The sequence below is a fragment of the Enhydra lutris genome, unplaced genomic scaffold (genome assembly GCF_002288905.1).
Source record: "Enhydra lutris kenyoni isolate GAN:26980312 unplaced genomic scaffold, ASM228890v2 scaffoldscaffold6, whole genome shotgun sequence".
Classification (NCBI taxonomy): domain Eukaryota; kingdom Metazoa; phylum Chordata; class Mammalia; order Carnivora; family Mustelidae; genus Enhydra; species Enhydra lutris.
This window is the reverse complement of record NW_019154090.1, coordinates 33551739-33576526: the sequence shown is the minus strand read 5'-3', so window position 1 is coordinate 33576526 and position 24788 is coordinate 33551739. Positions and strand designations below refer to the sequence as shown.

Genomic DNA, 24788 nt, shown 5'->3' with positions numbered 1-24788 from the left:
ATAAATATATGGGAAATTCATCCAAATTTGAATTCATTCCAAACTTGAATTGGAAGCTGACCTCTCATGCAAAAGTTATACTTGTACTCAATTAAATGCATACAATTCAGTATGAGATGCCTGTACAGATTTTTTAAAGGTAGCACATTGTCCCCTCTTACTGATGAAATGTCGTACCTTATATCAATGTAAAATAAAATTATATCCATTAACAAGCCAATGCATTAGAATAAAATCATATCCATTAACAATAGGGGAAGGTAACTGCTATTTGCCGCGTCATTGTCAGCTTCTACACTGTCATTATGAAAAGGCCAATTTAGCAAATGTAACACTTGCTCTTTCCGGATGACTGTATAGTTGAAGCTATAGGAAACTGCCCTGTTTGACCGTTTTTGACCTACAATTATGGCAATTTCACGTGGTTCAGCATAACAGATCCAGGCCTCCTTTTTTTTCATTCTTGACGTAAGTCCTTTTTATTCATGGTTTTTATGTTTATATAAAGTCAGAGATTAAAGGTCACCTTGCTTCTATGTACCTAACATACCCTTTTATATAATATCCTTCTTTCAGGTCAGAAAGCAGAAACCAGAACAATGCCCACTGCAAAGTCTATTTCCTACTGATGTATTGATTTGTTTTCCTAAGAAGTTTTAAGTAATTATACTTTTTTCCACCCAGACTTTGCAAGACTAAAGACTTAAATAGGATTTAAAATAAATCTGCAAATGCTATTATTTCCTATTCCAATTTTCCCACTTACGTTTAATGAAACTCTGATTTACTCCAAAGTTATATTTTCATATGCTCCCCCCTTCTTATCTCTGTTTTTAAATAGAGTTTATCACCTGTGTTCTGTAAATGCCCAAATGTAGCTACGTTAGGCATTGAGATCTTCTCTGGGGGAAAAAATAAAAAATGCCGTTTTTCCCCAGGGTCAGTAAGATTTTCTATCCGTACTTAAGGAAGACAGAATCAATTATTAATTTGAGAGGGCCTCCCCACCAGCTAGAGTTCTCAGATACAGTGAGGATGAACACGTCGTAGGCATTCCAAAGGGATGGGTGCAGAGGTATTCTGGGAAATCTGGGTAGAACAAGCTGACACTAACTTGTGGAATGACTAAATCAGTGTCTCTCTAACGGATTGCTCAGGTCATCTTGATGGAGACCTTATTGCCATTGTTTGAAGAAAAGAAGCCTTGCTGAAAGTTGCTGGAGACATGAAGAAAAATCAGACATGATTCCTATTTTCAGAAAGTAGAGAATTTAACCTTGTTTTCTAGGGCTAGCCAGGGAGACGGGCCCAATGAGATTGTCCAGAACCTTGGTTTGGGTGACCAACTGTTTTCTACCCCTCAGCCTTCCGCTCCTAAGATTCACAGACATAGGTCATAGGTCTCACATCCCTGCTGAGTTCTGGCATCTAGATCTATACTCCAGAGCTCTTGAAGTCCAATAGATTTGCTAATTATTCAATAGCTCCCCAATCTATACTTACTCAGGAATGTATCTGCAACCTGAGACCCTGGCATTCCTTGGGCACCCCAATTTCTCAATCAGATTGGGCACAGAAAGATTTAAAACATGAACCAGAATTGAATACCTCTCAATTCAGAATTGAATACTGAATATTCAATACAAAATATTCAGAATTGAATACCTGAATGCTTCTCATACTTCAACAATTCCCACCATATATGTGCATTCAAATTTACTCAATTCTATTAAAAGTCGCAGGCAGGCGTGGAGCACTTACTGTCTATGCTGTAACCAGTGTGTCACATGTGTGATCTCATTTGATGCCCACCAGATTCTTGCAAAGTAGATGCATTGTTCCTAGTTAGCAGAAGAAGAAACAAAAGCTCAGCGTGGTTACATGGCTTCTTAAGGGACACACATAGTGTCTGAGCCAGATTTCAGACCCAGGGAGTTGGAGTTCAGAGTCCATGATCTTACACAAGGTATCTCACAAGAGAACAATTATGAAGGCCACACACTAATTCTGAAAAGTAAATAAAGAGATGGCAATGAACATTTTAACCTCAATGACTCCCTACCCAATATACATTCACCAGATAATGGCCTTCCTTCCTTTTCACTGCATGCTCTGTTGGCTCAGTTGGATACAAATACACTGATGCCTGCATCTTCCCAGAGCACACTCAGCTTAAAAAAAGATGAGCTCAGAGTAAGGACTGATCCCTTCCCATGCTTCATTGACAAAACCTACCGAACTCTCCCTCAGTCAAACTCATGTGTTTCTCATCCCAGAAAAATGCATGTTGTGGCCCAGTCTAGAAGAAGAGATCTGCAACGATTTCTACCTCTCTTCTATGGAAAATTACCCCTGATCATTTCCCTACAGTGAAGGATTCTGAGGTTTAATTTCCACTTTCCCAACATCCTTAGAGATTTTAAATTATTTCCATGTTCCCAACATAGGACTACAAGGAAGGAAGGAAAGAAGGAAGGAAGGAAGGAAGGACTGAAGGAAGGAAAGATGAATGTATCAGGCACAAAAAAATCACTTCAAAAACATTTAGGAAGAGGGACACCTGGGTGGCTCAGTGGGTTAAAGCCTCTGCCTTCGGCTAAGGTCATGATCCCAGAGTCCTGGGATCGAGCCACGCTTCGGGCTCTCTGCTTAGCAGGGAGCCTGCTTCCCTTCCTCTCTCTCTGCCTGCCTCTCTGCCTACTTGTGATCTTTCTGTCAAATAAATAAATAAATAATCTTAAAAAAAAAAAACCAAAAACATTTAGGAAGAGAAAAAGTAATAACCACAGAACGCAAGAGCATGATACCAGCAGACTCTAGCCTTAAAGATGAAGAGTTGCAATTGCCCCAACCCAGCCTCATCCTCAACACCTGTGAAAACACTTTTTGGTCTTAAGAGCCATTGCTACAAGGGTGCTGCCCAAGTGCATCCTGGGTTGGAATATGGCTCTACTCTCCCCAACACCTCACAGGGATCTTTTCCTCTTGGAACATCAATGGAGGACCCCAAAGTCTAGGGTATAGAGAGAGACACCCCTACCCATCTCAGCTGTGTTACACAATTAACACAACTGCCTGGCTAAGACATTTAACATTGTCTTGATACTTCTGAAGATAAGGAAGCCATTGGTCAGTTCTGTTCCATGGAGACATTTCACTATTACAGAAAGAACCTTCTAGACTTTGAGGAAACAATTCCTTTTCTGTATTTAATAGTATTCCCTTATATGTACCCAGGCCTCTTTGTAATGTGACTTTGTAGACCTTGTTACTAAGAATTGGCATCTATCTCCCCACCCTATGAATGATTTGATTTGGCATCTAAAATGTGGCAGCAGGGCCAATATGGCCATTATGATTCTAAGGCCTGGCAACTTCCATCCTCTCTCAGAACTTGGCCAACCCACCAAGCTGGACTAGCCTGTGGGAAATGAGGGGCCACAAAGGCCAGATTCATGTCAGGCAGGGCACCCCAGCTGCGGCCTCACACGTGAGAGGGCAGTGCCGCTCAGCCGAACCACCGCAACCACCCCCCAGAGCCAGCCAACACGGGGGCCCAGCTGAACCAGAAAAATGATCTACCTGAGTCCATGCCAATCTATCAAACCATTCAGGAGTGATCTAAATACACAGTTGTTCTTTTAAGGCACTAAGTTTTAGAGTGGTTTGCCACACAGCAAAAGTTGGTTAATATATCTATTCTAGAAACAGCTATAGCAGATAAGTAAGGGGAAAACATGATACAGGGAAAACACCTCTCCACACAACCCAAATTTGTTAGGAATAGCAAATGTTACCTTTTTTTTTTTTTTTTGGTAAAGTAGATTTATTTATGTTACGTTCAACTCCACCACCATAGAACAATACAACTTGAATTAAATCACTAGTATTTTTAAAACTACTTTTTTTTTTTTTTAATGATAATGTGATGTAGTGGAATGAGTGTTGGTTGGTAATTAGGAGACGTGCACTTTAACTCCGCCTCTTCTGGAAGCTGGGTGATTGTGGCAGGTCCCACTCCCTGACATTCAATTAGAGGAGAGAAGAATGAAGGGATAGGTTGAGAAAACATTTAAGACCTGGTGCAATTCTAAAATACAGGATTTTATGGCATTTTTTTTGTTTGTTTGAGACATTAGCATATTTTTTTTTATCACTACATTTCTAGGAGGGGATAAAAAACACTTCATTCGACCCTCCAGCTTTGTCATTATCTTCAAGACCACTCCCAGTCCTGAGAATGGAGCATCGAAGAGGACAGACATGCCCCAGCGGCGTGCTGGAGCTTTCTTGTAAGGTCACGAGAGCCAACTGTTTCCTTCTCTTCCCAAATCTATGTTCACTGGCAACGTGTTGGTAGCTTGGAGTCAGATGCCACGGGAATATTTTAAAACGTGGACATCAGCGAATGTTACAAATCCGTTTTCCCACCAGGACAGGCAGTTGTTAAACATTAACCAGGACAACCCTGGATTCTTCATTCACTGAGTCAACATCCTAAAAGGCAAGCTAGCTATTACATAAGTAGGTCTGAAACATTTTGGTACAATCGAGAAGTTTGGTAAAGCAGGGGAAAGGGTGATGCATAAAGAGACAACGCCTACTCCAAGCAGAGGGAAAGTTCTATGAAGACTTCAGTCAGAAAGGAATATGCTGTGTCTGAGGAAATGGAGGAAGGCCAGTGGGGTTAGTGTGGCTGGAGTATGGAAAGCAAGGGGCCAAGAGCTTGAAGGGAAGGTGGAAAAGGAGGTGTTAAGAAAGACTTCCGGGGTTCAGACTGTGCAACCCTATGAAGGGGGGGTGACTTTCATAAGGCAGCAGGACCAGGTCAGGGGCGCAGGGAGGAAGAGAATGAAGCCAGTCCTAGAATGGGGTTTCGGGTATCTTGGGGGCTGGGTGTTGGATCGTGCGGTAAAACGGGGCCACTGTGTGCGGGCATAAATGAAGCCGTATGTGGGGATGACAGTCCAGTGAGTGGAGGACGGTGAGTCAGAGCCAGCAAAGGAAACTGAGTGGTGAGGGAGGTGGGGAAAATCCATGAGCAAGGAAGTCAAGAAAATGGGACAATCAAAATCTAAAATCTAATAAAAGATCAAGCACAAAGGGAGCTGAAATGGCTACTGGCTTCACAATATGAAGGTCATCGGTGGCTTCAGAAAAAAGTCTGGAGGAGTGATGGGGACAGAATTCAGGCTGATATGGACTGAGGAGCCAGGGAGAGGTGAGAACAGAGAACAGAGGCAGAGAGTACGGTAAAGTCTTTAAAGATGTTCTCTGTGAATGAAAAGGAGAAAGAAGGGAAAGCAGTCAGTTAGGGTCAAGAGAGGGCATACGGTTTTCTTTGAAGAGGGGAGAGGCCTGTCGTGTTTAATATTGATTGTCTAGACCTGGTGAAAGGGAAATACTGACAACACAAGAAAGAGAAGGGATAAATGTTAGTGTCAAATCATTGAGAAATCAGGGTCCAGGACCAGGGAGGGAGGGATGGCCTGGAAGGGGAGGAGGGAAACAGAGGGAAAGATAGAGCTGAAGACCATGGCGGACTTCTGGAGATGGCAGCGGCATGGAGGTAGAGATGTCCTCCAGGACGTCCTCTCTCCTCCAGGAGATAAGAGGTCACGTAAACTACCAGGAGGGAGGCAGCTAGAGACTGGAACAAGGAGAAGGTTCTAATGAATAACAGCAGGACAGATCATTAGCTCTGGAGCCTGACAGACCTGGGATCCGCCACTTAGTGGCCTACAACCTTAGATGTGTGGCACCACAGGTCTAAATCTTTCATTTGACCAACAATAATGGAGCAAGTATTATATACTAGCAGTGTACTAGAAAAATCAGATTAAAGTCCTTGAATTCAAAGACTCCATCTTCTATTGGGCAAGTAAAATGAGTCAAACAAAATTAACACAGCTTTAACGGCCTTCATGAAGGAAAACATAAGGAATTCTAGGAGCACAGAAGAAGGGGGTCCATTCTAGACTGGAAGTTTTAGAGACGGCCTTCCAAGAAAGAGCCATTCTAGCTAATGCCTCAGTTTCCTGAATGCAAAATAAGGAAAATCAATAGACTCATTAATAAGACAGTCACCATACAGTATGTTGGCATGATGTCTACAACACAACAATTATCAATAAGTTCTACTTTCCTTCCCTCAAAATCCTCCCAGTACCAATGAGACTATTGGGCTAATCCACAGAGTTGTCACAAACTTCCATTTTCTGCACAAATTTTCAATTCTTCCCATGTTTCTCAAAACATAGTCTCCCTTAATGATGGCTAGAAGCCATTAAAATAATCCCTGATAGCAAAACCCCAACTTAGAAAAACATACAAGATAACTAACAATGTCCTACATAGGGAACTGGAGACACTGGGGGTATAGAAAATTCACAAGTTCTTTCTCTCCTTTTCGTTCTCTTTCATGTTTATGAGCCAGATGCAGCTGGATCCTAGATACATGAGTCGTTCCTTCCTTTAAAAAAAAAAAAATGAATGATCAATGTATCAGTTGACAATCTTGACTGCAAAAAGACAATAGGCCATCTTAAACAGGGCTTGGACAATGAAGGGCTTGATACACTCAATGGCCTGATCTGGCATCTCAGATGACATCAGAAGGATTTGGTTCTTCACTGGCTTGTCCCCTGCAGGGTCAGCTTACCCTTTAGGCTCCGAATGTGTTAACCAAACTACCCCAATATCTTTATTCATGAGAATAAAATAACAAATTCAGGTTCATCCAATATCCTTGCAACACATGATCCAGCAAAAGAGAGAAAAGTTCTTTCTCCGTAAGTTCAAGGAAACCTCCCCTTACTTTGGACGGGTTCTGAATAGACCATTCTGGAGCCAGTCCCTGTGCAGTGACCTCCAATAGAACTTTCTGCAATGATAGAAACGTTCTCTAACTGTACGTTCTCTAGCTGGCTTACAAATAGCCATTAAACACTCAAAATGCGGCTCAAGTTGGCTGAGAAACCGCTTTTTCATTTTATTCTAATTCATCAAAATTTAAATGTAAAAAGCACTACATGTCTAGAGGCTCCTGTGTGGGACAGTACAGCTCTGCAGCGAGGGAAGGGTGGAGTACGCTGATTTCCTAACCCCAGTGCCCACTCTGCCTTGAGCTGGGGGTGAAGTGAATCCGTTCATTCCACAAAGGGAAGTCATTCTGCCTGGTGTCCCGGAGCCCACCATTTTTATTTCCCAGAGATTAATGGCCCAATTCAAGTGAGATCCTTTGCTGAGGAGTTGTATTTATAAATCTTACCTAGGACAATGCCACGTGAAAGTCACTTTCAAATAATAGCCTTTTAAAGCTGAGAGCGACCTGAGGGCTTGCGCACTTCAGATCCATATTTCACAGAGAAGAAATGGGCTTAAAGCATCAATTTCTTTCATTATGGCAGTTCTGAACAGGGCCTGGGTATGCTGACCTTCAGCCATCTTTCCACTGTAGAATTCAGTCTTCACGCGACAGCACTCCAATAGGCCCACTGTGACAGAATTAACTTCATTCTACATGAAGCTTTGTAATCAATGGCTTACTGCAGCTTCTGAGAAAGAATGTGACCATAAAGGTCTTCTATTTCACACTCAAAAGACCCAAAGAGCCTAAGGGGTAATATAAACAAAGCAGGCTGGCCTGGTGGGGACTGCGAATGAATGGATACCACGCACTGTGTCTAAAGCAGGCAGCCACCACTCTGCTCCAGCCAAGTGGGGCCATGGGGGTGTGTCAGCCAACGATGCCCGCCATGCCTTCAGATAAGAGATCCAGATTTGTATAGGAACTCTCCAGATGTTTCAATGTTGGCCTCTCGGGTTTATACTTTTAATGACTTATGCAAACCAAACAAGATCGTGAATGGGTTTAACCTGCAGTTTGCACCCTGTGGTAGAGATTTATAAAAGCTCACCTGCTGAAAATTAAAGCCTTCAGAGTAGTTGCTGCTGGAGATGCCCATGTGTTCTGACACATGCCAAGCGACAGTTTCCAACCACAGGTACGTCTGAGAGCTTTCTTGAAGCCTGGGGCCCACTGTTCTGAAGCCCTCTTGGCCATCAAGAGGGGTTGGCAGAAATGTTAAGGTCTTAAGAGCCCAGAGGAGAGATGCCTATAGTCACTGACAGGCCCCTCAACTGGGATAATTCTAAGGTATGTTCTGCACTGTCTCCCAGAGTTCCTCAGTGGCATGGACCTTCCCACACCCAGAGTAGAAACTATCTGATAATTCACCCTTTATGTTGCCTTACTTTGCCTGTCTCCCTCCCATACCGCCCTGCCCCTTTTGGGGGTCACCTTCCAGATAAAACACTTGAACTCGAACCCTTGCCTTGGGGTCAGCTGCTGGAAGAACTCAACCTACAAACACCAGAAACCTGAATTTGCTTTAGTATTTCACTTGTTTTTATTTTGTTTGGTTTTTGTTTTTCTTTTTGTCTTTTCTCCCTATAATAATGAAATATGTCCAGGGCTAAAATATATGGAAGATTCACAACATAGTCCAAAGTGGCCTCCACTCTGGTATTCTGATAATTCAATATTCACAATACGGTGCTGAAACTGCCGCCCTCTTGCATAATGATGCCATGCTATAGGAACAAATGTTCATCTAAAAATAGAATCCATTATGTATACCAGCACAGTTGTTAGTTTCTTAGCATAGCAACTAGTTCTGCCCCATAAAACTTTTCATGGAGGCATTCACTTCAAACAGGTGCAGTTTGCCATGCCACAATACAATTTCCAGACCACGGTGCCTAAGTAAGTGGGGAGTTCTGCACATGCCAAAGAGAAATCTCATGCAGAATCATTCTCATCACAATCCATGTTCCCTGTAAAAGACAGAATTGAAAACCACAAATTCTACTGGGAGACACATGAAGGTTACCACTCTCAAACGCATTATGTAGAGGTGATTAATTCACACGCTTCCTGTCACACCTGCATATGATCTGGCTCTCTCTGGGTTCCCTGGTGGGGTTATGTGTCAATAAAGGAAGATTCCTACAAATTAATAAGAAACGACATGGTGTTATAATTTAACAAGATGATATCTGTTTCTGTACCCATAATACAAATTTAAGTTATAAAATGACACAAGTACATAAAATCATTCTTACAACCACCTTTGCTTACTCGAGTGGAGTGAATTTAATTGAATATAGAATTAAAACAGCAACTTGGTCCAATAGAGGGTCAAGAAAAACATGAACAAGCAGGGCTTCGATGCTTAGGACATGTTTGGTAAGGATAAAACAAATAGCTCATACCTGGAACATTTGGAGAATGTAAAATAAAATGAATTTTAATCAATGGAATGTAAAAAAAAATCTATTTTTATTCAATCTTGGATACTATGAATCTCTCTAAAAAATGCTAGTAATTTCCTGCCTTCCTAAGTACAGTATAGGGAATATTATTCAATCATAGACAAATAATTCAAAATTTTGTAGGGCCTCTGGGTGCTCAAGCTGAATATTACTTCTGATAGAAATTAGGCCACGGACAGGAAAGGTAGAGTGAGCACATCCTCTCAGGAAGTCTACTGACTTAATTTGTGATGTCAGCTTGCGTTCTGTCGGTGTTCACCTTGGCTGCACATTAAAATCAAATGAACAGCTTTCCCCGAAAAAGTCCAATGGCCTGACCAGACCCCAGAACAATCAAGTCAGCTTCTCTGGGGGGTACAGCCCAGGAATCAGCATTTTTGAAGCGCCCCTGGTGACTTCAACGTGCAGCTCAAGTTGAGAATCACCTCAGACTGTTGGCCTCTTCTCACAAATGTAAGCCTACTGAGGTTTCTCTTCAGACAAATCTTATAAGAAAAACTAACTTTACACATTAAACAGGTTCTTTAAAAAGCAAACGGTTAAGAGCCAGGACATACAACCAGACTACCTGGATTCTAATCCTGCCTCTCCTAGTAACCAACCATATGACCAGGGGTCATTACTTAATCTCTGCGTACATGCCAATGTCCGCACCTGTATATGGGGATAATAATAGCACTATCGTCATAGGCTTTTAGAAAAGATTAAATGAGTGTGTCTGTGTACACGTATGTGTATTGGAACAGTGGCTTGTGGAAAATATCACATACGTGTTTGCTATTATTGGTGACAATGGTAGCCATGATAACAACGATAATTAAAAGGTATGTACAAATTGGATTCATGCATATTAAAAAACGTATGTATTATATTTGAACACCAACTTACTAATAAAATGATTGCTCAAGGTTCATGTTTTTCCATTTTTAAATCAGTTAAACAAAAAAATCAGGAAAAAATGGAGGAGAAATAACTAATAATATTCTTATTTTAGTCTATTTTGACTGTGGTAAGTGCTTAAATGACTCAACTGTCCACCTAAATTTATTTTACCAGAAGGGGGAAGGGGAAGACTTGTCTTGCTGAGTAAGTACAGAAAAGGCTTAACAAGGACCCCATGGGTAAGATCAAACCACCTTGGATTGGCAAGAGAAGGAACCAGAGAACAATCAAAAACACTCACTCTACCTACAACGTCTGTAAATCAAACAAAAGAGCAAAACAGGTATCTATTCATAACAAAGGCAAACACATTTTCCACATAACAGGAAGTAAAATTAAGAACAATATATCAAATGTATTTCTTCCACACATTCCTCCAATCTAGTGCCTTAAACTAATGTTGGTATCAAAAGGTACAAATATCCCATTATATATAGCCTCATTGCAGGGAAAGCACACAATTTAATTTTTCCTTGCAAGACTGGGAAGAACCAAATATAAGCAACTCATAAAACTGAGGCACAATTTTTTTTTTAAAGATTTTATTTTATTTATTTGACAGAGAGAGATCACAAGTAGGCAGAGAGACAGGCAGAGAGAGAGAGAGGAGGAAGCAGGCTCCCCGCTGAGCAGAAAGCCCGATGTGGGGCTTGATCCCAGGACCCTGAGATCATGACCTGAGCCGAAGGCAGAGGCTTTAACCCACTGAGCCACCCAGGTGCCCCCTGAGGCACAATTTTTAATTAAATTATATTAGGAGTAAATTCTTTTGAATTAAAGCCAGGGCATTTTGCATTTCTCAACTCTGACCACAGTGGATTCGAACAGGCATCGGCATTGGTATTGGCATGATGAAGTGCAGTGAGGGGGCATGAAAATCGTATCAATGCACTTTTACTTTACAAACAAGCCCCAAAAAACCGCAAAGCCGCTGTTTCATAATCACCACCCTGATTTCAAAAGACATTTGAAGAGGTGACATTTCAGTGAGAAATTCTGCTAAAAATCCACGAAACACAATCTCCAAGAAGAATTTGTGAGAGGTTCCATCATAATAACATTTCTTCTTGTGTTGAGTCTACATAACCCAAGCAAATATCACATTTGGTTATCGTATACTAGCTAGAGTTCACTGAGGAAAAAACTCCGGGGCTCCTGGCAGTGAGAAGAAGGTAGTGTTGAGAATAAATGGAGCTTAATCTAGAAGTGGGTTTGATGAGGAGAGGTTCATTCCTCAGCAATCAAACAAACCAATGACTATCTAAATTACACTTGAAAACACTACAGCTCTACTCTCTAAGGATCTGATCAGCATGGAAGCAGAAGAGCTGCCTGATGTCGGAATAGCTGGGACAATCCTAAAACGATTTATCTTAGGAAAAAAGACACAACCATGGTGGAGTCCAATTCTTCTTGTGAATAATACCTTTTTCCTCTTATCCAAGACTTTTAAATCATCTTAAAGTTTATTCCATAAGATGCGGCAGATTCCCAAGGGTCCAAGAAACTTTCACCTATGATGGAGTATTTATTAATGAGTTATCCTCAGAGGAAAATCCTTCTAAACAATAAATCCCTTCTTTTGCCTTCCATGGCTCTGTTCCCAAAACATTATGAAATACATAAATAAACATCTTGTGTGCCCAAACAGACCTAAGTTTCAATGCTTTAGATCAAAAGACCATAGCTCTGTCTAAACAGAACACGAGTCACTATTACCTTGAAGGGGAAAAAAAAAAACAGATATATTTTAAAATACACATAAACAGATGATCCCCTGGCTTTCAAAACAGCACATTTGTGGTCCCTAATAATTACTTAGAGACACTAATTATTTAGTCAGAAACTAGGGTCTATTATATATCCCAATAATAAAAAGCCACCACAACTAACCTTGAGGGTGTTATGCCAAGTGATATAAGCCATGGAAAGACAAACACTGCATGGTATTACTTATACGTGGTTATCTTAAAAATAAATAAGTCAAACTCTGAACTTACAGACACTACAAAAGTGGATGCTAGGGCCTGGGGTGGAGGTAGGGTGGAGGAAATAAGAAGAGGCTGATGAAAGAGTACTACCTTTCAGCTAGAAGATTAATAAGGTCTGAGGATCTAATGTAAAACATGGTAACTACAGTTGAAAACACTGTAGTATATAATTGAAATTTCCTGAAAGTAGAACTTAAATGTTTTCACGCAAACGAAAAAATATATAAATCCGTGAGGTGATGGATGTGTTAATTAATTCCACAAGGACTCTTTCACAACATATACGTATATTAAATCCCCGCGACGTATACTTTAAATATCCTACAATTTTATTTGTCAATAAATTATTAACTAATCAATATACCTCCATAAAGCTGAAATTTTTAAAACTAAAATTAAATTTAAAATATTGAATTAAAAAAAAGAAACCCACAGAGGATTGAAAGTTTACAAAGTGCCAGGCATTGTGTTACTCCCTCCACATAATACACTTAACAACAATCTTAAGAAAGTAATATCCCATCGTGCAGATGAACAAATCCCAGGCTCGGATTGTAAAGAAATTTCAGCCAAGGTCATTCATTTAATAAGGTTGAGCAAAAGCTCAAACCCACATCTGTCAGACTCCAGAGCTGGTTTTCTTAACCAGCTTGCAGGCTCCCAAATTATGGCTGTTTTAAGAAAACTGCTTGGTTTAAAACAAAAGTATTCATCTAATAGATTCCAGTGCCTCTTACTAAGAAATCCGCTTAATGCCCTTAATTAGGGGGCATCTATATTAAGACGTCAAGCATTAAGCATCTATATTAAGCAGTTCCTAGAGACGGATTCTAGTAAAATTAGCTTATTTTAGAGGTGGTTCCAGGACACATCAGGAGTGAGGAACTGAGAAAGGAAAAGAAGGAAGGACATAACGGGTGTGTTTGCGTGCCAGTTACCACTGTGGATAAATGGGCTTAATCCCACCAAAGAATGCTGGGAAGAAAAACATAAAGCTTGCACCTTTGAGTTACCCCACCCATGAGGTGAGAGAACAGTGATATTTACCTATCAAACTCCTTGGGTTAGAGTGGGTGTAAATTCCCAGGGTCTTCCAGGGTGCCAAAGTGAGCTCTAATGACCAGAAACAGAAAAAGAATGCAAGTGCTGGTCACTAGGAGCCAACCTGGGGCATGTGGAGTAGTAAGGACTTGGGTACAGGCTTCATGCTGCATCTACACTATCAGTTTCTTCAATAATGGTGAAGCCATTCGGAGAAAGTGAAGGAAAAGATTCAGTCACTAGATGATGCTGGTTAGTTAGTAATGACTGGTATACTGCTCCAGGCCAAAGAATGATCCCAGCCCTCAGAAAGCAATCCTCACATGCATTTTGCTGTTTTCTGAGGTAATTTCAGTTATTGTTTCAGACTTTGGGGAAAGTTACTGAATAAAAATGAACAGAGTTCATCTTTTTTAAGTTTATAACCACATTATTGTACTCAATAGACTCATATCCCATTTACCATACACAAGACAGATCAAAATTGATGTTTCTGGAATATACCAGTGTGCCCCAAAGAAGAGCCATCATCGCTAAATGATGGTTATTATAATGTGTGGTGCCTGGCAGTTCTTTATAAAGGCCAGACTAAGTTTTTAATAGGATATTCCTAGAGTTTCTTGTGGAGATCTATGATTCATCATTTAGAATATCTGTGAACCCTGGACACTCATGCTGAAAAAAACATCATTGAGGCTTATGTAAATATTTAATTTTTAAACTTTCTTTTGAACTCTGTATGGAAATTTAAGATTACCATAAGAGAAGATAGTCTATACTTGTCATTAATAGAAACTTGATCATCGCTCTGTACAAGGATCCAAATGGTGTCTCATGCAAATCACAGACCAGAAGAAAACGGCAGATGGGGCAGATGGTAGAGTCCATTCCTCCTGTCCTAAGTCCCTCAAAATGACTCAATATGCAGGTAGAAATTTATGTCTACGAACTAGGGTTATGGGTAAACAGAAAGGGAGTTGTGCTTATTACATCAGAAAGTATGAAAAACATTAGATAAAATGGGAAAAAATGACGTGGGAAATGACATCCCTGAAGACCATAGGCATTAAAACACAGGAGCCAAAGTGGTGGTGAAGGGGTCAGTACTAGGAACACAATAGGACCATCAACTCAGATCAACCCGACACCTCAGCTCCCACCTCCCACCTCCCACATCCTGAACTACAAGAAAACCACAGGAGAAAGAGTACGGTCATAGCTGGTTCCAACCAGAAGGGACAGGGAACCACCAACACGTAGGGCTACCCACTTAAAGAAATTAAATTTAGAGCCCCACCTCACATTAGTCCTCAAAACACATTACATGATAGCTATGGTCCAGATGCTTGTGTCCTCCCCAGGCCCTGACCCAAATTCATATGCTGAAACCCTAATGCCCAAAGATGGGATTAGAAGGTGGGGTCTTTAGGCGGTGCTTAGGTCTTGAGAGCAGAGTCCTCAAGGATGCAGTTAGTGCTTTTAAAAAGAGGCTCCAGAGATCTCTCCAGTCCCTTCCATGTGAAGATATAAGGAGAAGTTTGCAACTTGGAAGAAGGCCCTGACCTTGGACTCCAGCCTCCAGAACTGTAGAAATAAATTCCTGTCCTGCATAAGCTACCTGGTCTGTGGTATCTTGTGATAGCAGCTTGAACAGACTAAGATTAGGAACTTAATAATGATGATGGCCATAAGGATGAGGAATAAGAAAGTCCTTAAGGAAAGCAAAAACCAAAAAAAAAAAAAAAAAAAAAAAAAGAACGAAATGTGAATACATCAAAGTTGAAAATGGCAAGTCATCTTCTGCCATGCATAAGTTAAACGTTGAGAAACTCAAAGACAAACCACAAACAGGAAGAAAGTATTTGCAACATCTATAACAGCTAAAGGATTAACATCTAGAATACATAGAAAACTCTCAACACAAGGCAAGGGATATAAGATTTATGTAACAGAAAACAGGAACAGTCCATAAATGTATAAAAATACACACAGCTTACCAGCAAGTTAGACACTGGCAAATTAAAACAAAGAGATACAACCGTTGCATCAGATTGGCAAAAATAAAATGTTTCTTAATAGTGTTGGTGAAGCCTGAGGAAACGGTTCCTGTCGCACAAGACTGGCAGGGTTATAAAGTGATGAAACTATTCACTAAAATTTAGGATATGTATAGCCTTCAATCAGCAATTGTAGTTTCGAGAAGTTACCTCAGGGAACCCCTGACCCAAATACCCAGAGTGGGAGACACGGGCTAACTATTACTGCATACCGCAGGATTGTTTTCTATAGCCCCAAACTAGAAACAAAGGCCAAACAGTCTGTCAATGAGAGATTATCATTAAATAAAATTTAGTAATCCATTCTATGGGATATGGATTTAAAACTATGAGGTAAATATGCAGGTACTTACATGAAAAGTTCTCTAAGACAAATTATAAAGTAAAACACAGGTTCATGGAACAGTAAAAATAATATGATGGTATTTAGGGTACAAATAATCATAAACATTTCCATAGTTACTCATGTAAAATTCCTTCAGAGGATATCTGGAAAGATACCACGAAGCTGATACCGGTGGTTGACTTCTAGTCAGAAGACTAAGACTGGGGTCAGAGATGGAAAGGGGTTAAGAACATTTATACTGCTTCACTCTCTTAACACAAAGATCGTATTTGTGTATTATTCATAAAGTTAAAAATAATTAAAATCTGTAATTTTCAAAAAAAAAAGTATTAGGAGTCCTTCACTTATAAATGTCTATTCTTCCTCCTATTTCTTTTCAATTTAATGTAATTATGTGCTCCCCTTCCATCTCCCTCCAAGCTCCTCTTCCAAGGATACAAGGAAGAGCCCACTGAGCTGCACTGAAAGTCTTGGATCCCAACTAGTAGTAGCTAGTTTTATTTTTACACCAATCTTGGCACAGAAGCAGGAAATCAAGTTGCAAGGCAAAGGTCTACTTTGTTTCATCTTCTAGGAGGATAGGTTTGTAATAGCTCTTTAACATTGACTTCTTTTTTCTTTTTGGCTTCTCCTCCAAACTTGTGAGGCAGATTCCTCTTGTACTTAAATGGTTTTTGTGGCTAACACTTCCTGTGTTTGTTCCCGGTCCCAGTATGGGACCAACAAAAAGGCATAGCCTAATGTTGGCAACCTCTTAAATACTCTGGCTGTGCAGGAGCCCCTTCCCACCCACAATCACAAAAAAAGCTCATCCTCTTCCCATACTATACACTGACATAAGAAAAACCTCCGTGCTCAAAACAGTCCTATTCGGAAACTTCTTGTTGCTACTTATAGTCACTAAGATGTACAGAGCCAACAGTAAAGAAGAAAGTGATTAAAATAAGTTCAGAGCTGGTACAAAGTATGAACATTTATCCCTTAAGATCATGTTCATATGTATCTGCTTCCACCAGCCCCGAATAGTCTTTCAATGTTTCACCAAAGCACATGTTTGCTACCTAAAAATTACTTTCTACTATTTCCAGCTTTTAATTCCTAAATCTATCTCCTTTGCTCCCTGTCTTCTTTGCCACCTATCATTTCTATGATGAAAAATCAAAGCGGGAGTTAGAGGAAGGGAGCATCTCACTGTCCTTAAAGGGTGAAATTGGGGACTACAGCATCACCTATAGGATGGTGGAACGTATCATGGAATATCATGTAGCCTCTACAGGAGAGACGACATGGCTAAGACATTGTGTAAAATGTGAAATTTTTCCTCCACAGCTATAAAAAGAAAGATCTCGTTACAAGAGCTTCTTTACTAAGAGCTTCTTAAAGCCACTCAGCTCACCTCTGAGGAGACCAGGTGTCGCTCGGGCACAGGTTTCATGGCAAAGGAAAAACAAGGTGGGGAGAAGTCCAAAAGTGGCCGAGAAGCCCCTTATCGTAAATACCAGTTCAAGGTTCCGAACCCACAGAAAACACAGTGCATAAAGTCGATGAATAAACTTTAAAGTTTATTGTTTTCCCTCTGAGACACGGTCTCTATAATACATGGGAAAGATTCACATCACTAAGAGTCATTGTTAGAAAAAAATATTTTAAAGAAAATGGGCCTCTAAGTAACATCATGATTGTGCCACGCGGCCAGGTATCATCTGATGATCTTATGCAAAAACATGGACTAAAAGCTTGGCTTGCCATCCTCATTTGAGAGCATCATCTTCTAGCATACATTTCCTCTAATAATCACTTATACCTGTCCATCTCCTAGAAGTGGATGTATCACTCTTTCTGGCTCCAAGACCAGGCTTAAAGCCAGAAGAAAATGACAAACTTAGAAGCATGAAAAGCTTAATTTTTTTTCTTAAATCCTCTCATCATTTGTATACTGATATATGATCATTGATGAGAAAATAAACCTCCTAACTCTGATATATGACTGAGGGATAACTTAGGTATTTAAAAAGTGAGAAATGAAAAAAAAATAAATAAATAAAAAAAATAAAAAATAAAAAGTGAGAAATGAAATTTACCATCTCTTGGCAGAACTGTAAGATTAATATCCAGGAGAGGGAAAGCAATAAAGAGATAAAAGGAATTGCTACCACATTATTTGTTTTAATTGGTCATAAACAGCATCACAACCAAGAGAAAATGGTTGTTGCAAAAAATTGAAAGAAATTTTCCTACACCTGAAAATAGGCATAAGTCAAAATCCTGGGTTCACAGAACAATAGAGATGCATCAGAGAACCTTCTGTCCTAAACCCTTTTTCTTTCTTAAGCAAAGAAATATTTATGATTGGTCTTAGAAGGGAGCTTAACTGAGTTGCCATGAATTATTAAAAAACCCCAAAATACCTTCTGTTGCTTTTATAGAAGCTTGATTTACAAGCTGAAAAATCAAACTGACAGTTTAGTCCCTTGTCCAAATACCCAACCTCTAAAAATGCCCTAGGCATTATAAATATATCTTTCATGAATATAGCTTCAACAGTTCTAAAAATAGCCTTTAGGAGGGGGGAAAAAAAAAAAAAACAACTCTTTCAAGCCATTGTTTTATACATAACAGCAGGAAACCAAACAGAATGTCAAAGCCAAAGTGATTAACACACCCAGTAATAAACATGAACATTAAGTAGGAAATCTTACTCAAATACATTTTTGTTTTACATTAGCTTGGAGTCTACGGTGTAGCCCTGCATCTATGGCCAGAGATGATTCCAGCATACCCGTATTTAAAAATTAACTTCAAGGCTAAAAGGCTAAAATTCACCTTTTGGATGAGTGTAAACAGGCATGTCCAGAACTGGCTCAGGGAGCCAGATAGCACTGTCCACTACTCTGGGGGTTCCCCCCAGGCTCCACCCTGACCCCAAACATGTCATTACAAAAGGTTAGTTCCAGACCACTACTCACAGGTGAAGTCGAGGTTGCCCCGAAGGCAGAAGGGAAGGCTGACAAATTCCAATAACTTTGGCTATAGAGACCTAACTCAGGGATGTGAAAAGACTAACAGTCCTTCACAAGGTGATACCAGGTATTTTATTGGTTTTGATATGTATTTAGCACACTCAATAAAACTTACCCATCTCTCCAAATAATAGAATTTATAAGGTCAAAAATGTTCTGTGTTCTGTAGCCTCATGGGCTCAGGTACAGAACCATGGCATTCATTGTCTCTTGAATAACTACTTTCTATGAATTTTTTTTTCTGCCCATTAAATTCCAAATAAATCTTGAAATTTGCAGACATTCTACTTCTTAATAATTCAAGTTGGAATCATCTCAATTGGTTTCATAGTAAATGAGATCCTCAATTCATCTCAATTGGTTTCATAGTTAATGAGCTCCTAAATTCATGATATGGTAGACAGGAAGCTCAAATGAAAAAAACAAATCCTGAAAAACTGAAGGTATGAGCTAAAGGGATCATATTCTTAAATTTTCTAATGTGAACAAATGATCATGACCCAATTCCTCCCGAGGCTGGGAGAACTCTTTAATAAGCAGCCAAGGGGAGAAGGAAGAGTAAAGGAAAGCCAAACTCATAGTCATTTGGATCAAAGTGATTTTCTTATCATTTTTCTTTATTCTTGATGAATCAACCTGGAGGGGGGACTTAAGTCCCTAATGCTGGCTAATTTTCTTCTACAGCAAAATGTCATTCACGTGTCCATGTTCTTGTCCTTGAAAAAATACCAATTGTTCTAGGATTTAGCATATCTAATACTTTGGACTAGTATCCTTGGAAAATCCTAAGACATGACCACCTTAGGGATTCTAAGTAGAATCTTAAAATAAATTACAAAGTGTCATCCATGAAATGGATATACTTAAGGTGACTTGTAGGTACAAGGATATACTTGTAGGTAACTTAAACACTTGGCAAATCAGCAACCAATTGGAAAATGTAAGGAAGACATATCTCATTTTTTACCTTATTTTGATCGGTCCAGTAAAAGAAAAATCCCTGAGGGTCAGTCCTCAAAATAATTGGAGTGACAATAGCAGAGTCCTAGAAATTAAGAAAAAACACGAATATCAACATATATCACTGTAGAAAGTCCTATCCAGGCGTTGTTTAACAAGTAGTAATTGTTAAGGGTTTCTCCAAGGTCGCCAATGATTAGTAAAAGTTTCAAAAAAATAGACAAGGCATCCTAACTTCACAGCATTATTAATTATGTAACTAAGCTTCTTTACTAGTAATTAGAATATCTGTGCATTACTTGTAAAGAAAAAGCCCAGCAATGCATATATTTATTGATTAAGACAAATTGACATGTTTTCTATTAAAAAGCGATATCTACTTTTCCAAATAATTTTAAGATTAAACACCATTACCTATTTTATATATGTAAAATTAATTAAAACCCATGCTTGAAGGTAACATTTTAGATTACATTTGTGCTATAAAATGATCTTTAATTTTACTAAGGAGAGTAAACATACTATTTGGGCATTGCTGTTTCCAAGGTAACAGTAAATAAGCCCATGGTCTACATTTTCCCAAAGATATACGCTAAATTGTTGCAAATTTAAATTTCATAAGATAAAATAAAACATCACAAGCAAATAGTCTTCGGAGTTCAAAGCATGCACATTATAAAGCAAAACAGCATGCACTGTAATTATAATATTAAACATTTCTAAAATATGTGTTCTTTTCTTTTGGCAATTTTCAGAAAGGCATACCATCTGCACAAGAAAACACATGTCACTGGATATGGATTTTTATTCTGAAATACTTGGGCTTTTGCAGGAATTACATTTTTAAAAGGGACGTAAATCACCAGTTAATTTCAAGTTTTTCATACACACATAAGGTATGACATATTTTCTACCTGATCAAAAAGACTTATAATGAAAATTAGAACTTGCAGAAATAATTTTGGGAACGGAGGATTGTTTTCCCGATGGGAGGAACATAGCAATGGTTTTAGTCTACATGGTGAGTCTTATCATAAAGCTAGGTTCTGAAGGGGATGCCTGTCCCCAATGAGTGGGCTGAGTTTACATAACTACAACTGAAAACAAAAAACAAAAACCAAAATAATAATAATATCTACCTCAGAGGGTCTCCGTGAGAACTAAAGAGGATAATTTGGGTAAAGTACTTGGATGAAATGCTTGGCTCATAAAATTATTTATTATTAGTGGATTATGCTTAAAACTATTAAAATAGTAAATGAAAATTTATCATGGCCTTCTTTTTTTATCATGGTTCATACCATACAGAACTCAGCATTTGTAAGTATAAAGTTCAGTGGCATTAGGTATATTCACTCTGCTGTGCAGCCATTGCCACATCCATTTCCAGAACTTTTTCATCTTCCCAACTGGAATCCCACACTCATTAAACACAAACTCCCCATTCCCTCCTCCCGCAATACCTCGCAATCTCCACCTACTTCCTGTCTCTATGAATTTGACTCGTCTAGGTACCTCATATAAGTAGAATCATGCAATATTTATTCTTTTGTGACTGGTTGATTTTGTGACTGGCATCATGTGTTCAAGGGGTCATCCGTGTTGTAGCTAGCAGGTGTCAGAATTTCCTTCCTTTGTAAGGCTGGATAATATTCTATTGTATGCACATATCGTATTTTGTTTATCGACCCATCTGTCAACGGACATTTGGGTAGTTTCCACCCTTTGGCTACTGCGAAGAATGCTGCTATGAACACAGCTTCACAAATATCTGAATCCCTGCCTTCAGCTGTTTTATACCCAGCAGTGGAATAGCCAGATCACTGGACAGTCCTGTTTTAAGTTTTTGAGGCACTGCCGTCCTGTATTATCCTGATATACTTAAGATGTATTCTTTTTTTTTTTTTTTTAAGATTTTATCTATTTATTTGTCAGAGAGAGAGAGGGAGAGAGAGCAAGCACAGGCAGACAGAATGGCAGGCAGAGGCAGAGGGAGAAACAGGCTCCCCGCCGAGCAAGGAGCCCGATGTGGGACTCGATCCCAGGACACTGGGATCATGACCTGAGCCGAAGGCAGCTGCTTAACCAACTGAGCCACCCAGGCGTCCCTTAAGATGTATTCTTAACGTGCAGTTTGCAAACTCTCTTTTACAAGGATTGTGTTGTTGCTTGGAAATTCAGCTGGAATTTTAAGATTTCAAAATCACTTCTAAATGTTAAAAAAAAAAGACATTTGAAAACAAATTTAATATGATAATGAAAGAACAATATTTAAAATAGTTTAAGCTGCTTCTATGAGATTATGGGCATAAAAGGTCACAGCAATATTTGCAGTAAATCACAGCAGTATTTTCAGGTCTGCTTTATCACCTCTCATCCTCTAGAGTCGGGCAAAGTGAAACTTTCAGACAAGCCGCACACAGCCCACATCCCCACTTCCAGTGAATCTGGAATTAACCTGTAGTTTTTAACGTATTGTTCCAGGTCGGTTCCTTTTCTTATCAGAGTGTCTCACAAGAGCATCTGACAAGATTCTAATCTGGGTCTTGGTGGCAATTCACTGCAAGGATCCCAGACAATGAAGTATTTAAACTCAACAAGGTAAACCTACTCAAATTTATATTTTAGAACACTGTACTAGTCCGCCTCACTTGCTTCTGATACTGCTATTTCTAGCTTTTTCCTTCTCCTCCTTCAAGATTACAGCTCCTTTGTACAATATTTTCTTGACCCCACGCTTCCGGCCACGGTCCTTCTGCTAAATGATCATTTATTTCAGCTACCTGTCTGCTTCCTCCATAATCACCTCTAACATTCCAAGATCAGCTGGAACCTGGCAGTCTTGCCGTCCAAGGCAGGACTTGACCCAGAAATACATGAATATCCATTTTCAGTTCCACCTGCCTTTTTCCCACCTCCCACATAGCTGCAAGTGTCTATATTCTCTCCGTACCAAAGTAGCCACTCAACCCAGATCACAAGTATTCTTAATTGTCAGAACATATGCTCCAGTTTGAAGTTTGAAATATATGGTCATCCTTCATTTCCAAGGCAACTGCAGAGAGACTGTAACTCTTGCCGCATTTTACTGCAGAAAAATGGAGACAACTCTCCAAAGGTCTATTTTTTTTTTTATTTCTCTCCATCAGTATCCATAAGACATGGATTCCATTTAAGACGGTGGTTTTCAAATTTCCGGGTGCATCAGATTTACTAAAAAAGGATTTGCTAAAACAGATTCCTGGGCCCCTTCCCCAGCGTTTCTCATTCAGTAGATTTGGGCTAGAGCCTGAAAACATGCATTTCTTTCCATTTTTTTTTAACTAATTTATTTATTTATTTATTTATTTATTTACCTTTCAGAGAGGATGAAAGAGAGAGTACAGGCTTGGAGAACAGCAGGCAAAGCAGAGAGAAGGAAAAGCAGATTCCTGCTGAGCAAGGGGCCCCCTGCAGGACTCGATCCCAGGACCCTGGGATCATAACCTGAGCCAAAGGCAGATGCTTAAATGACTGAACCAGGCAGGCATTCCAAAAACATGCATTTCTAGTAAGCCCTCCACGCTGCTGCCACCGCTGCTACTGCTGTTGCTGGTCCAGGGACCACGCACTTTGAGATCAACTCAGACAGGCCTACAATGGGCAAAGCTTTGGGTCAGGAACACAGCGATATAAAGTCCCAAGGAGAACCGATGAGCTCAGAATGCAGACAAAACTGTGCCGCTAAGAATCCAGTTTTAACTTGTTTATTGCAGGTTATAAGGTTTTGTTTTGTTTTTTTCCCATTCGACATCTGCCTTGAAAAGAGAACACCAGGAAACACACCTGTCTTATGTAACAGTGGATAATGCGCAGGAAATTTCCATTTACTTCTCTTTATTTGATAGAAACTGTTTTACTCGCATCCCTAGCTCATCAATAGATCCACAGTGAGACTAATATAATGATGTAAGAAGCTGCTGCTTCGCAACTTGTTTTTTTTTCATTATTGCCTCACTAAGAAGCCCTTTTAGACATTTGTTTTTCTAATCATCCTTAATGAAACTTTAATATCACAGATGCTCTTATCTATTTATGTGTCATACGTATGTCTTTATACAAAATTTAAAAAGATATTTTTTGTCCCTCAAGACCATTTTTCGGTTATTTTGGAGGTGATGTGGCCCCAGCTGAGAATCCACGCTCTGTGTCTGCATGTCCAAGATGGACTCACTGAACCGTTACAATGTGACTAGTTCAACTGAGATGTGCTGTACTATTTCAAAGACAAGGAATGAAAGCAAGAATATAAAATAACCACATTAATAATTATTGGTATTGATTATATATTGATATAAACATACTGGGTTAAATAAACTCTGTTCTACCTGTTTCTTTTTACCTCTTTTAATATGGCTCCTAGAAAAATGTTAAATTTCCTAAGTGGCTTACAGTCTATTTCTATTGGGTAATGCAGCTCTAAAACTTAGGGAGAAACCAGGTTTCTCATTCGTAGGGAAATGTTTTTTACAAAACAATCTTGGTCAAATAATCCCATCTAGCCAGTTCTGGGTTTTTTCCATTTATGCAGTTATCATCCAGTTTTAACATCTAAGTAGCGCAAAACAAATCTGGTTGCTTCTCTAAGCGTCAAATCTTCAAATATCTGAATAGAGCCAGCATGTTGCCACCCCCTGAGCCAAATACTCTGCCAGGTAGAGGTATGTTGTGGGCTGAATTGTGCCCCCCACAAAAAATTTATATGTTGAAGTCCTAACCCCAGTTCCTCAAAATAAGTGTCACCATCTTCAGAGTCTGTACAAAGGTGATTACGTTAAAAGGAGGTCACAAGGGTGGGCCCAAATCCAATGAGGCTGGCGTCCTTACAGAAGAGGAAATTTGGACACAGAAACAGAAGACAAAGTGGCAACATAGGGAAAAGTCGGCCAACCCTGAGTCTAGGCCATTGGCCTGAACAGATGCTTCCCTCAGGGCCCAAAAGGAAGGAACCAGCTCTGCCATACCTTGATCTCAGATTTCTAGCCTCCAAAACTGTGAGAAAATCAATTTCTCTTGTTTAAACCCCCCAGTCTGTGGAACTTTGTAATGGCAGCTC

The 24788-nt window shown here is 39.6% G+C and overlaps 1 protein-coding gene across 1 annotated transcript in view; it reads right to left on the bottom strand.

The window, feature by feature from the left end:
- Positions 1–24788, bottom strand: part of LOC111141432 (phospholipase C beta 1) — a 671787-nt gene that overhangs the window by 633653 nt on the left and 13346 nt on the right. The window contains exon 2 of the mRNA XM_022493977.1: positions 19701–19778. Coding sequence (XP_022349685.1) covers positions 19701–19778 — 78 coding nt within the window. The remainder of the gene's footprint in view (positions 1–19700; positions 19779–24788) is intronic.